Source organism: Agelaius phoeniceus, chromosome 27 (assembly GCF_051311805.1).
Source record: "Agelaius phoeniceus isolate bAgePho1 chromosome 27, bAgePho1.hap1, whole genome shotgun sequence".
NCBI lineage: Eukaryota > Metazoa > Chordata > Aves > Passeriformes > Icteridae > Agelaius > Agelaius phoeniceus.
In genome coordinates this window covers 5,188,785-5,204,159 of record NC_135291.1, presented here as the reverse complement: position 1 = coordinate 5,204,159, position 15,375 = coordinate 5,188,785, and the positions used below count along the sequence as shown (strand labels likewise).

The following is a 15,375-nucleotide window of genomic DNA, read 5'->3' as shown; positions in this document are numbered from 1 at the left end:
GTGGGGATGCAGAGATCCCCCTGCAGCCCCCAGAGCAGCCACGCTGGAGCACGGGGATGCCTGAGAGGAGGCTGTGCCCCCGTGGCCAGAGGGGCCCCGCTGGAGCAGCCTGTCCTGGCAGGACTGACCCCGGGGCACAGTGACCCACGCTGCAGCACTTGGAGGGGGGCTGTGCCCCGTGGGATGGACTCAGCTTGGAGAAGTTCCTGGAGAAGTCTCCGGGGGGAGAGAGCCCAGGGTGCAGCAGGGGAACGACTCCTGTCCCTGAGCAGAGGGAGAAGCCCCGGGGCATGAAGTGAGCACGGCCCCATTCCCTGTCTCCGGCACCGCCGGGGTAGGAGGTGCAGCTGGAAGGAGGGAGGCGTGGGGGAAGGCTGGATTTAAGGCTCTTCACTTACTTCTCATTATCCTGCTCTGAGTTTTTGGAGTTTTCTGTCAGAAATCTCTCCCCTCCCCCACTCATCCACAGGGGTTTGGGGCGGTTTCCCCTATTTGAGGGAAATCAAAGCGATGCACAGATGCTCCTAACTAGGGGTAGGAGAAGTGAGGCTCCTGGCCTCCCGCTGAGCCGGAGCCACCGGAGCCGCAGTGCCGGGAAAGCCGTGGCGGGAGGCGCGGAGAAGTTTGTTTGTGTTTTCAGCTCAATCCCCCTCGGGCCCGGCCCGTTCCAGAGCTGTTCCTCATCTCCGGCTCTGCCCTCACGCAGCCCGGGGGGCCCTGAGAGCGCGGGGCGAGGCTGTGCCATGTGCAGAGCCCGCCCCCGGCTGCGATTGGGCGACGGTGCCGTCAGTCGTGCTTCTGGCGCGCTGATTGGTGGGATCGGGGCGGGGCAGGGCCCCGGTGGCGGCCTGAGGGCGGCCGTGGCTCGGCAGCGGCGCTATTGGCGGAGCGTCTGTGCGGGCCCGGGAGCGGCGGGAGCGGCAGCAGCGGCCGGAGCGCGGTGAGGCGGCGGCGGAGCTGGGAGGCGGCCGCAGCGCAGGTGGGAGCGCGCTGGGTTGTGCGGGGGCTCGGGGCTGGCTGCGGGCCTCGGGGGCGGCAGGGGGCTCAGGCGGGTTCGTTGTGCCGTGTCCGGCGCGTGTTGCCGCTGGCGTGAGGGCGCTGCGGGAGCGGCTGCCCGCGGTCTCCTTGCGGCCGCTGCCTCGGCAGGAGCCGCTGCCAGAGCAGCGCTGGCTCGGCCCGGTTGCTGTGGCTGGGACAGAGGCGGCTGCCCCGTGCCCGTGGCTGTGCGGGGAAATTGACGTGGCCGGAGGTTTCTGTGCCCCGAGGAGACAGAGGAGTCCTGTACAAGTGACTTTATTGCTGAGCAGAGGGAGAGGCCATGGGGCATTTGCCGTGCGCTCTCTGCCATTGTTGTAGTTCGCAGCCTCCTTTTTATCCTCATTTTCCCGGCCTCATCTCCCTCGCCTTTTGCCCACTGGCTGAGGTACTTGGACGGTTCAGACCTCCCGATCCGCCAACTGCATGTCCTCGTTAATGTGCATTCCCACTTTTGTAGAACAGCCGATATTCCTGGCTCTGTTAAGTCTTTTTTCTTTTTCTCAAAGTTCATGAATTTAGAGGAATTTTGAGCAGCAGTCCGTGTCAGTTTGTTCTATTGTCTGAAACTGATGGTTTTTCCCATTACTTCCTTCTCTACAAGTCCCTGGCCCTATCTCCAAGCAGATTGACTCATTGACTCTGTTTTTTTTTTCTTACTGAGTCTTCTTTGGTTTTGGAATTATTCTGAGTGCCCTCATTCCCTGTCCTTCTCTAGGCATTCCTGGATCAGGAGGCCTGGCTGCCCCCTGCATCCCCTCGCTCACCTGCTGAATGAGCTGCATCCACAACATTCTCCATTTGCTGTTTCCTTTTGCAGCTGTACCAATTTCTGTTGCAGAGTCAGATATCCTCACCATGGACTCTGCCTTTAGCTGTGCAAATTCCATCTGTGCAAGCAGGCAGAGGGAATCAGCCCAATTCCTGCCCCGGGTAGGAAGACCCAGGTACATTGTCCAGGCTTTGCCCCAGCAGGGTTAATTTGCATTTCTAAAGCTCCTCTCCGGGCTACCTGAAATAAAGCTTCTCTTCCGGAGCAGCCATGCAGCCCACCCCACCCCCCCCAGAATCTGCTTTTTAGTTGTTGTTGGTTTTGGTGGGTTTTGTTTGTTTTTTATTAATTTGGTTGGTTGTTTTTTTGTTTTGTTATGGTTTTAGGTGGGGGGAGGGTTTTTTGTTTGTTTTTTAAACAATATTTAAACAAACTATTAACCGTTTCTGAGTTAAACGGTCACCTTTAAAGCAGTTCTAGGTGAATGTTGAAAAACCCATAGCAAAACTTGATTCTCACACTTCTGTCCCAAACCTACCTAACCATATAAAGTAGGATTATTTTGAAAAACGATTCTCACGTTGTATTCTTGTCACTGAAACTGCGGGGAAAACAAAAACCCTCCAACAATATCTTTAGTGTTAGAGAGTCAAGGCATTACTTGGTTTTGGCAAAGATATGCAGCACACATCATTCCATCCACACATAGCCCGAGTGTGCAGAGAAGATCATTCCATGACACGTGAGATTTATTAGTTTTTTCCTAAACTTTATGTAGTCTGAACCAATCTAAATCCACTGGTTTAATGTTCATTGCTTCCAAGTGGTGTAGTTTTTAGTATTTGGTTTCCTATTAGATCCGGATTCCTTCCCCTCTGGAGTTAATTAGCTCCACACTCCTGGATTTCCTTCTCAGCCTTTTCCAGACCAGGTGTCTCCAGCTGTGCCGGGGGCAGTGTCTGGGGTAGCTGTTGGTTGCTGTTTGCTGCTGGGCGTTGATGTTTTGTTGCTGGTCGTTATCTCTGTGGGTGTCTTTTGGGCTATTCCCAGTCTGTGGAGATGTTTAGCTCATCTCCATTGAGTGGTGTAACATCCTTTAAATAAAACCTTTAAAATTCCTTTCCCCAAGGCAAAGACAAACCAAGCCTGAGCAGAGAAAGAAGATTTAAAAGAACCAAAATGGGTACATTTTGCAGCAATGCAGTCGCAGTCAGCCCAGTGTGTGGGTGTGAGTGAGCCCCAGAGTGGAATTGTGCCGTGGTGCTCCCCAGCAGCTGTGGCAGTGCAGGCCCAGCCAGCGCTGAAGCTGCAGCAGTGGCAGCAAGGCTTGGCCCCAGTGGCTGGAGGTGCCAGAGGAGGGTGGCCAGGATTTCCGAGGGTTTGAGCAGAGGATCTGTGGGCAGGCCCAGGGGCTTGGCCCGCTGTGGAGCCCTGGCTGCTGCTGCGTTGCCTTCAGGGCAGGCTCAGGGGCGGCTGCCATGGTCCTGCTGCAGGCGGGAAGTGCAAATCTCCGGGGCTTCAGAGCCCTTGAGGCCAGGCTGAGGGGTCCCCCCCGTGTTCAGCTGTGCTGGCGGCTGTTTCTGGCCTCAGGGACACTTGGCATGGGCCCCTTGGCCACCAGTGGTGCTGCTTTGCACTCCTTAGGCAGGAGCCGATGTCCTGGCTGGGTGTTGGCAACAGCAAAGTGCCAGGGCAGGCTCTGTGCCAGCCCAGCTTCCTGTGGGAGAGATTTCACAAGAGACAGGATTCTGGCCACGGACTGCTTGAAACATACATCCCTTATCTCCACCCTGCACAAGGTGGAGAATTACCAGGGTAAGGAATTCCAGACATCAATTCCAAGGGAGATAATTGAATATCTGCCCTGGGTCGGGTTCTTCTTCTTGCCATAGCCAATGGCAAAAGCTGTACCCACGGCATCTTGGTTTCTATCACCAGCTTCCAAAAGTGTTTCTTTATTTCTCCTGACCTGAGCTCAGGGGGTGCCAGGGGTTATGGAGGTCCCATTGTATTCCTAAAGTTGCCATAACCCCCTGAAGGATCTTTCGAGTAAAATTAGTTCTTCTTTCTGAGTCTATTCCTTCCACAATCCCTTGTCTATGAATTGTTTTAGAAATACCTTAATAAGTGATGCAGTGCTTGCTGAAGCAGTCAGAATTGCTTTTGCCGCCCTGTTAGGTGCCATGGTGTCAGCAGAAGATATTGAAGCCTTCCTGCCCAGGGCATTTCAGTGCCAGGCTCTTACAAGCACCCACAGCTCTGCGGGTTGAGGTGAGCATGGGCCGGTGACCTGCGCTTTGTCTGATTCCCCTTCCTTAATAACAGCCTGTCTTGTAGCTCTTTTCCCTTCTGCTGCCCTTGCAGAGCCATCCACAAACACATTTTCTCCCTCAGTCCAGGGATTGTCTCATCAATCTCTCCCAGCCTGGTTCTGGAGCTCTGTCCCTTGAATGCAGTCCTGGGTGTCTCGGTCTCTCTGCGAGCCTCTCAGGAACCCTCGGCCAGTCCCGAGTCGGCAGACACCGGGGGGGGGGCAGCCCCGACATAGCCGACAGCGGGCAGACACTCTCTGTGCCCCGAGGGTACTGAGGGTACCTGGACTGGTCGCCTTTGCAGCACAAGAGACACCAGAGACAGCACAAGAGACACCAGAGACAGTGGTAGAAGATAAAGGGCCGACTCTTAGCAGGGGTTAATTCGAGATTTTATTAGGAGTCCCAAAGGAGCTCCTGCACCTCAGGCGGCCTCCTGTCGAGAGCCCGGGAGATGTGCCAAGGTCACATTTAAAGGGAGGTGGAAACCAAAAGTAGATAACATTTTACCAACCTATAAGTGACCCTAAGGGATGGATGCTGGGGGATAAACATATAGGACAGCGTATGGGGCAAGGCTGGGGGGGCTGACCCCTGGCCTCTGGCTAATCACTCGACAACCTGGACCGAAACTTCTGGATGGAGGGGATGGGATGCTGAGTGATTGACAGAGAGCCAGGGTGGGGGTTTGGGGATGATCTCATCCCGGGAGAGGGATTACACAGGTATAGGGGTACAGTTTGGGATAAACCATTTGGGAAAAATATGGGGATACAAAACAAAACTACTTCGAAGTATTACAAAGTATAAAAACGCACTACAACACCTGAGTTTCTTGCCAGCCCCTCTCCAGGCAATTCTGCAGACATTGAGGCCACTCTGGCCACTGGGTTAAACATTTTAACACAAGAATTCTTCGGCATGGCCCTGTTTAACATCCACCTATAATTAAAATTCTTTCTCCCTGTCTAGGAGGGCCAGGGCAGGAGCCTCAGTTAATTTGCTTTTTAACACTTGAAAATTCTGTGATTCCTCCTTGTGTCCATCCATCCAGTTTCTTGACTGGAGTGTTGTAGGGAGAGATCCCTGGCTCCAAAACCCTGCCTTTAAGAGAGAGTCAGTAATAAGCTGTAAGCCCTTCCTTCCCTCTCTTGGAATAGGGTATTGATTTTAAATCTTTAAATCTCTTGTCCTTGTTGCTTCAAAGTAATTTGGTGAGGCTCCAAATCTAATTTTCCCTCTTTCCCTGGACTGTCCACATTTGTGGGTTCACTTCAGCATAGGCGTTGCCAGACATTTGACACATAAGTACAACATCATAAGCCTCTGTATCACCTTTTACAATATAAAAATCCAGCCACCAAATTCCTTCCCAGAAAATTGCAATCAAGTAGGAAGAAAAAGTAATTTATTTCAAACGTATCCCCTACATCTCCTAGTAGTGGTTGATGAAATCATACCTGCTCATCTTTCCCACTTATTCCCTTAATAATTAAACCATGCCTTTCCTATTTTGCCCATTAGGTCTAAGATTCAGAGTGGATTGAGAGGCCCCTGTGTCCATCAGGAGAGGCCTCCTCTCAATGCAGACCCACCTGAATGTTCTCAAGGGCTCCAGTGTGGAGGGTCCCTGGTGTGATGGGAGCTTTGACAGCCCTGCCAATCCATGTCCATCAAGGGGTGGACTTGCTGGTCCTGAGGGTGCTGCTGTCTGTGCTTGCAGTGTCCTTGTGCCCTGCAGCTGGAGCCCTGATTCCTTGCCAGGGGCTGTTTGGGTGGGCTGTCCCCTGCCGAGGAGGGCAATGCCTCTGCCGGGTGCTTGTGGCCGAGCCCGTGCCCTGGGTGCTGGGGCCCCCTTGGGCCCTGGGGTTGATCCCTCAGGGGCTGTAGGAACTCTGCCCTGGCCTTTGCCTTCAGCCTGGCCTTTTGCTGCTCCCTTCTTGCATTCACCTGCTGGGCCTTTGTGCCCAAGTGCTGCAGGGCCTTCTTCTGCCCCTCCTGCAGCCCCCCTCAGTGCCTGTGGGTGCTCATTCTCTGAGAGCTGCTGAGCTTTCTGCAAAATCATTCGTTTCTCCAGTGATCCCAACAAAATCCTTAAAAGAAAATCTCAGTCCTTCCATGTATAATCCACATTTCCCAGGTGTTCCTTGCTCCTTGTCCCTGTGCTCAGGGTGCCCTCCCCAGCCCGTATCCCAGAGCCGGTCCCTGTCCTGCCGCAGTGTCCAAAGGCGCCCCCCCGGCGGGCAGGGCCGGCAGCTCCACGGGGCCGGGCAGCGGCCGGGGCGTCCCGCAGCCTCCTGGGGGCCGGGGGCCACTGCCGGCCCTGCCCGGGGCTGGTGGGGTCAGGCAGCGCCCGGCGCTGAGCCCCGGCTGCCCCACAGCCCCGGCCCGGCCCCGCAGCTCCCCCCAGGCCCCCAGCCCGTGCTCCCGGTCCCGCACCTCTGCGCCCGGTGCTGCCGCTGCCCCCCACAGAGAAACCCCCTGAAACCCTGACCTCCTTGTTTTCCTCTCCTGGAAACCAGGGATACAAATGATCAGCTGGCAAATGTTGAGGATAAGACTCTGCTGAAAAACATCTAAATTCTGAGTATTTTTCTCTTCCTCCCCTTTTCTTTTTCTCACCACATAGATTCCTCCTGCTGCTTCTCGCCTTAACCATATTCCTGCACACTCCCCTTCACCCAGTCTCTTCCCAGCACACCAACACCATCCATCCCCTGTTGTCCATATCATTTCTCAACTTTCCCTTATTGCCCCCCCTGGGTGTCCAAGTCCTTAATTACCTCTGGGAGAATGTGCAAACTACCTCACCCTTCTCCCAAGGGACCCTTCAGAGATATTTTGGGATCATCATCCCTTTGGCACAGGACCCCTTCCTGGCTTTCCCTTTTCTGTCTCCATGGGTGCCCTGCCATGCTCACTCCCCAAAGATCCCAGTGCACTCACTGATGAGATTTTCAGTGCTCTCTCCCTGCTGACTCTTCACAGCCCCCCCTGATGTGTCACTCGTCTGTCTCCTGGTCACTCTCAGGTACCCAATCAGTCCCCGGTGCTGCCGCCCCCAAGGGGGCCGATCACCCAAACTGGGTGAGGCACCTTCAGCTGCACTCACTGCCCGCTGCCCCAGACGGTGGATAGAATTCCGGACGAGTCCCAAGGTGTGTGGAAAAATTGACATCACCAGAGATTCTGTCCACAAAGCAGACAGAGGAGTCCTGTAAAAGTAATTTCATTCCTAAAGAAAGGGAGAGGCCATGGGACATTTCCTACAGGTTCTCTCCAGTTGTTGGACTCAGCCTCCTGTTCATCCTAATTTGCCCAGCTGCATCTCCCTCTTCCTTTCCTCATTGGGTGGTGTCCTTGAGAGGAAGAGACTTCCCAATCCACTTACTACATATCCCCTTGACATGCTCCCTACTTTTGTGTAGCAACCGATATTCATGGCTCTGTGAAGTCTTTGTTCTTCTTGAAGTTCATGAATTTGGCAGGACCTTGGCTGAGCAGCAGTCTGTGTCATCAGTTAACAACATTTTCTTAAACTGATGGCTTCTCCTGTCGCTTCCTTACGTACAAGTTCCTGGGTCTATCTCTCAGCAGATTCACAGCATCTGATTGTAAAGACACTTTCCTCTTCTTCCTTTCATGGGGATCCCGCGTTTGTGGGACATCCCCCCCTGGAGCAGGGTGTCCCCCCTTGCTGCAGCCCCAGCCCTCAGGCAGCGCTCAGCCAATCAGAGCGGGCAGCACTGATGACTCAGCAGTTGCCAGGCAGACCCGCAGCTCCCAGCGTTCCCCACCTGCGCCCAGCGCCCCCCTCGAGGGGAATTTGGGGAGGTGGGAGTGGGGCAGCGCCAAGGCCGGGCCCCCCCGCGCTGTCCTGGCGGGAGCGGCTGCAGTGGGGACCGAGTGCGGGCGGGAGCGGCCGAGAGCCCAGCGCTGCCCCAGCCCGACCTGCCCCAGCTCCATCCCTGCCCCTGCCGTGGGATGCTGTGGGTTTGGGGGCAAGAGGGAGCCGGCAGCGGGTGCTGGGCCTGGGGCAGGAGGAGAAGGGAAGGAGGAGAAGGGAAGGAGAAGCAGGGTTGAAGAACAAAATGGTGAAACCCTGGACGTGGGAGGAGAGGGTGGGATTGTGCAGGAGAAGGAGGAGTTGTAGGAGGAAGAAGAGTGTGAGGAAGAGCAGGAACAGAGGAGGAGGAGGAGCAGAAAGAGGCGGCACCACACGGTTCTACCTCTCCCTGTATCTGCAGCCTCCCCCCAGCCCCAGGAGGTTTGTCCCCCATATGCAACAGGTGACCAGGGGAGGGGGAATCCATGATTATCACAGAGGCTGAATCTTGGTGTTTCTGGGCTTCATTGGGCAAATGTTGGTGCTTTTGTTTTTTGTGAGGGCTGAATCTCTGTATTTTGGAGGGGGGTTTTGCTGAATATTGATGTGGGGAAGTTTTTGATCTGCATTTTGATGTTTAGAGGATTTTTGACTTTCCCAGATGAACTTGGGCATGGAGGTTTTCCCAGTCCAAGCTGCTCTCCTCTTGATTTTTTCTGCAAACCAGGATTTTTCATTCCCAGGGTGTGGCCTGATGGAGGAGGAGGAAAAGCCCCGAATGTACCTCATGAAGAGGGGCTGCAAACCGTACCCAGGGAGTTCTGGGGAGGAAAGAGCCCCCATGAGCCAGGAATGCATCCTGCCATCCAGCCAGAGCTTGGAGCTGGTGGAGAAGCCTCATGGCAGGGAGAAGCCACACAGGTGCTTGGAATGTGGGAAATGTTTCAGCTGGAGCTCCACCCTGAGGCAGCACCAGGTGATCCACACTGGGGAGAGGCCCTTTGAGTGTGGGGAATGTGGGAGGAGTTTCAGCCACAACTCCATCCTGATCCAACACCAGAGGATCCACACTGGGGAAAAGCCATTTGAGTGTGGGGAATGTGGGAAGAGCTTCAGGCAGAGGGGCCAACTGATACGACACCAGGTGATCCACACTGGGGAAAAGCCCTATGAGTGTGGGGAGTGTGGGATAAGCTTCAGCCAGAAGGGCTACCTGATGCAACACCAGAGGATCCACACTGGGGAAAAGCCCTTTGAGTGTGGGGAATGTGGGAGGAGCTTCAGAGGAAGCTCGGCCCTAATTCGGCACCAGGTCATCCACACGGGGGAACGGCCCTACACCTGCTTGGAATGTGGGAAGAGCTATGGGTGGAACTCTGACCTGAGAAAACACCAGCGCACCCACTCTGGGGAGAGGCCCTATGAGTGTCCTGAGTGTGGGAAGAGGTTTCACAGGAGCTCCGATCTCCTCAAACATGAGCGGATTCACACAGAGGAGAGGCCCTTCCGCTGCCCCGACTGTGGGAAGGGCTTCAAGCAAAACTGCAAACTCACCATCCACCGGCGCATCCACACTGGAGAGAGGCCGTACAAGTGTCCTGAGTGTGGGATGAGCTTCTCACAGAGCTCTCACTTGACAGAACACCAACGGAGGCGCCACTAAGGGAAGCCCTGTGAGTGCCCCACGTGAGGGAAGAGCTTTGTGTGCTGCTCCAGCTCTGTCCCCCATGAGACGATCTACATTGGATGATCCTCAGTGAGCGTTGTTGGGCAGAGCCCTGGTGATCCATGGTCCTGGTGATCCGTGTTGGGAAGACACCTGGCTGGGGGGCTCCACATCTTCCTGGTTCCCTGTGGGCAGCTAGATAAACCCAGCAGCAGGAACATCCATTGGGACACAGACCTACAATGGGAATTCCTTGGGGAGGACAGATTTGTCGACTTTCAACCCCATAAAATCTTTTGCATTCAATCCTATCTTCTGGTGACCTCAGGGAGTACTGAATGGTGTTGAAGATATATTCGGAGTGGACTATATGATGTTTGTATCCCCAGTCTGTTCTGTTTGTGCTGAATAATAAGTTTTGTACCTTTAAGACTTGTTCTGAGAGTGAAGGGGTAGAGAAGCAGCATGCAGTTTGTTTTCAGAAACTGCACTCGCTCCTCCACATTCCTGCTCTGGGACTGTGTTGTCTGCGGATGGACAGACAGCGGGACAGAGCTCTCCTTTGCTTTTAGTTAGTTTTAGCTAGCTGAGGCAAAGAAGTTCTCTGGACTGTGGGTTTTTTGCCCTTTTCTTTGGACCTGTTTAAACCTGCTCTGGCCTGAACACCAGAAGAGCACGGGCAGCTCACACCTGTGGCCCACCGGGCCGGGCCTGGGCCGCGGCATTTCCAGCACCGGAGGGACTGATAAGGGACTGAGTGAGCTGAGCTACAGCCCACAGAGGGACCTTGTGAGTTTGTCTCTCTTTTAGAGCAGCAAGAGGTTTTATTGTTTAATATTGTTTAGGTTTTATTGTGTAATAAACAGTTTTTTTCCACTTTTCTCCAAGGAGGTATTTTATTTTTCCTGAAGCAGTTGGGGGAGGGGCTGATTGAATCTGCTTTCTAGAGAATCTCCTTTGGGGGTTCTCTCCCAAATTTGCCCTGAACCAGGACAAGGTCCTTTCTAACTTCAGGGATTCCATGATTTTGATTTCCTATTGCCCAAAGGTGTCTTCCGTAGCCAAATGGTGGAAAACTGGGGAAAAGACTAAGATTTTGGAGACAGTGGGATAGAAACTCCACCAGAAAAGGTTCTTGCCTTCTACCCAAGCATGTGGATGCTCAGCCAGCATGGACACTGAAATCCTTTTCTTTTGGTCTTGATTTTCTTTTCATTTCTCTTCATCCCTTTAAAATATGCAGTCTTGGGGTAAAAGTAGACATTGAATTAAGACATGGGTGTAGTCATGGTAGAACACAGATATGGTGGGACACAGACATGGAGAGTAACATGGTGACGCATGGACATGGAGGGGGCATAGCCATTCATGGGGATGTGGGTGGACACAGGCATGGATGGAGATGTGGGGAACAATGACAGGGATGGAAACATGGTGGGGAGACAGCGGTGGGTGATGACATGGTGGGACATGGCCAGTGACATGTGGGGACATAGCCATGGCTGGTGCCATGGGGGGAACTTGCAGGGGATGTGGGAGATGCTGGGTTTGAGAGAGTTGAGGGTTCCTGGGAGGGACCTTGCTGAGGCCTTTGGGGACCCCAGGCCAAGTGGCTCTGGCTGTGCTGGGAGACCATGGGGGAGGTTCTGGGGCAGTTGCTCAAGGACCCCCTGAACTGGAGCCCCAGCCGGGCATTGGGCTCCTGGAAGGGGATGAACATCCTTGTCCCCAGGAAGAAAATCCCAGCACCCCCAGGATGTCAGGGGCAGCTGAGAGGCCACAACAGGAGGGGAAAGCCAGACAGAGCTGTCACACTCTTAAACTACACCCCAAAAGTCCCAAAACTGAGGGATTCTTCCCAGGAAAAAGCAGCTAGGAGATGCATGAATCGAGGGAAAGGGGGGATGTGACCCTCCAGACTGAGCAGGAGGGACCTGCATCCCCCAAAACCAAATAGGGATGAGAGGTGGAGCTGAAGGCATGATTGGAAAGGGGTGGGAGTGCAGGGAAAAAGAGGATTCAGAGTGGGAGAGGGATGGGATCCCCAAATTGAGTTGGGAGGGGTCCTTGGGTTGGGGGAATGATGGGAGAGGGGGGGAAAGTTTGGGATAGGATAGAAAAAGGGTGGTTCCGTGGGGATCCCACTGTGTCCCCATTGCTTGATCCCTGGAGTGATTCCCTGGGGCTCTGGAGGGGAATGGATCTGCACTGGGTGGATTCCCAAGCCCTCTGCCCATCCCTGGGGAGCTCATGGGATGTTCCCTGGTTCCTTCCACCCAAACGCTGCAGCCATGGGAGAGAGAAGGGTGTGAAAGGAGGATCTGGATTGGGCATGGAGGAGGAGAAATAGGAAGAGGAGGGAGAGAAGCGGAGGATGGGAAAAGGAAGAGCAGGAACAGGAGGAAGAAGAGGAGGAGCCGCAGCAGAACCACGCTGTTTTCCCACTCGCCCACTGAGTCTGCAGCTCCCCTGGCCCTGGCAGCATCTATCCCCCCAGATCTCACAGGTGAGTGGGGAGGGGGAACTCACCCCAAATCCACTGGAGGATCTCTAGGAGGGTTTGTTTCAGGGGAGGGGATGTTTGGATCTTGCAGGGCCCCAAGGGTGAGACACAGATGCCCCTTTGGAGAACTGTGGAAAGTTCCTGTGGCAAACTGTCTGTACTGGCTGGGGCAGTGGTACCAGCTGGGGGGGACATTGGTATTGGGACTCTGATTGGCATCAGAGTGGGGAGAGCAACGAAGGCCAATCCCGGAGTTGAGGGATCCTGTCAGCCTGGAGGGGTGGGGGAGGCTGGAGATGAGCAGGGTCTGGGCCCATCCAACTGTGAACAGGGCGGTTACTTTTTGAGCTGGACTTGGGAAGCAGGACCAAGGGCCTCACCTGTTGTTTTTCCCCCAAGCCAGGATTTGTCAATCCCAATCTTTGTCTGGATGGAGCTGGAGGAGGCTGCGAGGAAAAGGAAGATGGCCTGGGACACTGAGGCAGGCAAGGAGGAAGTCACTGCCCCTTTCTCCCTCTCCTCTGTTTCATGTCTCAGCCCAACATTTCCTCTGGCTGCAGGACAACCCCGCTACCAATGCCGTCCTGCCAAGGATGAACTGGGGGAATCTCCTTCCCCTTCCCTCTGGCAAAGAGGCAAATCCCATCCTGTCCTTGTCCACAGCTCCTTCCCCTTCTCATTCTGTCCTTCTTCCTTCCTCATTCCTTCCTCTCCTTTTCTTTCCTTTCCTTCCCCAGGCACTGAGCTGCAGACGGAGACCAGGGAGAGCAAATCCCTGCTGCAGAACCTCATGGAAAAGGCCGTTTTGAGCATCTCCATGGCATGGGAATCCAACGGGGAGGATAAGCCCTGGAGATCCCACACAAGGAGGGGTTGCAAACCCAGCCCTGGCAGCTGTGAGGAGGAAAGATGCCCCCTGTGTCCAGAAGGCAGCCAGAGATTCATTCAGAACTCAGAGGTGGTAGAGACAACTCGTGGTTGGCAGAAACCCCACAAGTGCTTGGAATGTGGGAAGGGCTTCAGCTGGAGCTCTGGAGCTCAGATGTGATCTGGCTCCAGGTGATCCACATGGGGAAACGGCCCTACAAGTGTGGGGAGTGTGGGAAGGGCTTTGGGTGGAGCTCCAACCTCATCAATCACTGCAAGATCCACACTGGGGAGAGAACCTATGAGTGTCCCGAGTGTAGGAAGTGGTTTCTGAGCAGCTCCAATCTCATCGTAATGAGTCAAGGGATCAGCTGGAAATGTATTTACGATAATTGAAAACTGTGGATGAGTCAAGGGGCCAGCTGGGAGTATAACTGAGATAGTAGAAGATTGCATATTTTAGTTAAGATTTTAAAATTAGTTAAGAAGGTATGTTAGCTAAGCAAAAATCACATAGGTTAGTGAAAGAGTAACAAATATATTAGAAAGTAAAGCTCGGAGTGACAGGGATAGATGTAGCAATTGTGGAGGAGCAGAGACCATAGAAATATCTTGCCTTAAGAATAATCAGTTTGGAGAGGCTTGGACCATGACCAGCAGATCAAAAAATCCTGCAAACTCGCCATGGGTGAAGAGTTTACCATGAGGAAGAGAGCTTTCTTCTTCACATACGCCCACTCCCTTATTTCAAAATCCCACAGACCCAATTAAGGCAGTGCAATTGCGCAGTCATATTAGGTATTCAGCTGACTATAATACAAAGTGGGCAGATAATGATTCTGTATTATGCATCCTTAGAAACTGCTTGGATATGTAAAACCTTTTCTGTATAAATAGAGAGCAGGAGTCTGCAACTCCTTGCACATCCATTTGGAAATGATTCCCTGTGTGTCCAGCACTGCAATAAAATACCCTTCTTTTCAACTTTAATTAGTTGAAGAGTTGTCTGTCTGTGCTTCAGTACATCAGCAGATTCACACTGAGGAGAGGCCCTTCCACTGCCCCGACTGCGGGAAGGGCTTCAGGTGCAACTCCACCCTCGTCACCCACAGGCACATCCACACTGGGGAGAGGCCCAATGAGTGTCCTGTGTGTGGGAAGAGATTCTCCAGAAGCTCTCACTTGGGCCAACACAAATGGAGGCACCATTAAGGGAAGCCCTGCCAGTGTCCCCCATCCCGGTGTCACCCCCTTTTTTCTGCCCTCAGAGCTCCTGAGCCAGTGGCAGCTGCAGCCCCTTCCCGTGGCCTTGCACCTGACTGGGACCTCCTGTGATTGCGCAGGGAGGATTGGGGTGTGACTGAGCAGGGAGGGTGGGGTCCAGGGAACACTGGGTGCTGTGGGTCTGCCCAGCAACTGGTGACTCATCAGAACTGCTCTCTCTGATTGGCTGATTCTTGTTCATTGCATTCTCTGATTGGCTGTGGAGAGGCCTGGGAGTTGAGTGCAGGAATGGGAGAGATCCCACCCCGAGCACCAGCATTGGCAAAATAGAGCCAGCCTGGGCACAGGGAGTGAATTTATTACCAACCAAATCACATCAGGACAAAGAGAAGGGAAAGGAATCTCTCCAACATCTTCCCCCCACCTAGGGGGGTTAATGACGATGGAGAGACGGGACATCCGATTTCAGATCAGAAGCCAATTTTATTGAGTATGCCAGGGATTTATATAGGGTTTTACTTGTATGGTAGTTTTATAGGGCTCAATTTTTGGTAACAATTTCCCTTGGTTACACATTCTTCAGGACATCAGGTCACCTGGTAACGTCACAAAGTCTCACAACATGTTTCTTGATCACTTCTTGCCCAGGGAACTTTATCTTTGTCTGTCTTTCCCACAGTTTCCACTCAATCAGGCCTCAGATATCAGGCCCCTTTATCAGTTCTACTGTTCTCTCTGTTTTATTCCCATCCCTCCCCCTATCCGTTCAAACAAAAATACACTCTTAAGTGACTTGTCTATTAATTTTTTCTCACACTGTAAATACAAGGAATAACCATAACAATACATAATACAATGCCTAATACATAGAAGCCTATTTTAACTAAATTTTTTATCCATCCACCAAGTCTCCAATCCCCCAGAAGTTTTCCTAGCCCTGTAAACCCTGATACCACTGGGTAATCTTAACCATTTTCCCAAGGGCATAAGTCTGTTAGAGGTTAAACAGGCGCTGGTGTGGTGGTGAGGTCCTATTCACAAGGGTTCTCCGCCAATGTTGGTGTTCAAGGTGAATCTTCAGGTGATGCACTCAAAGATTCTTAAAAACAGCTTCACATTCTTTGCTGGAATCCACTCAGGACCGTTCTCTGTGGAGACAAGCAAAACCTC

General features: G+C 53.3%; 2 protein-coding genes and 1 long non-coding RNA gene across 5 annotated transcripts in view; 2 read left to right on the top strand and 1 right to left on the bottom strand.

Moving 5' to 3' along the window:
- LOC143695937 (uncharacterized) overlaps positions 1-15,375 on the bottom strand; it is a 297,449-nt gene that overhangs the window by 92,831 nt on the left and 189,243 nt on the right. The window lies entirely within an intron of this gene.
- On the top strand, positions 937-10,498 carry LOC129132030 (uncharacterized). Of its 3 annotated transcripts, none has more exons than XM_077191178.1 (2): positions 937-979; positions 8,689-10,498. In XM_077191178.1, exon 2 carries the CDS (start codon positions 8,700-8,702, stop codon positions 9,606-9,608), a length of 909 nt encoding a protein of 302 aa, XP_077047293.1. In that variant the 5' UTR covers positions 937-979; positions 8,689-8,699; the 3' UTR covers positions 9,609-10,498. The 3 variants fall into 3 exon arrangements, with proteins under 3 accessions (XP_077047293.1, XP_054506998.2, XP_077047294.1); XM_054651023.2 differs by lacking the exon at positions 937-979 and adding an exon at positions 1,912-1,982; XM_077191179.1 differs by lacking the exon at positions 937-979 and adding an exon at positions 6,499-7,277.
- LOC143695979 (uncharacterized) lies at positions 12,124-13,971 on the top strand. The gene is made up of 2 exons (XR_013185448.1): positions 12,124-12,599; positions 12,852-13,971. It is a non-coding gene; the product is annotated as an uncharacterized LOC143695979 (long non-coding RNA).

What these genes read in the sequence shown, in the direction of transcription:
- LOC129132030 (XM_077191178.1), top strand. Translation starts at nt 8,700, where the DNA reads ATGGAGGAGGAGGAAAAGCCCCGAATGTACCTCATGAAGAGGGGCTGC.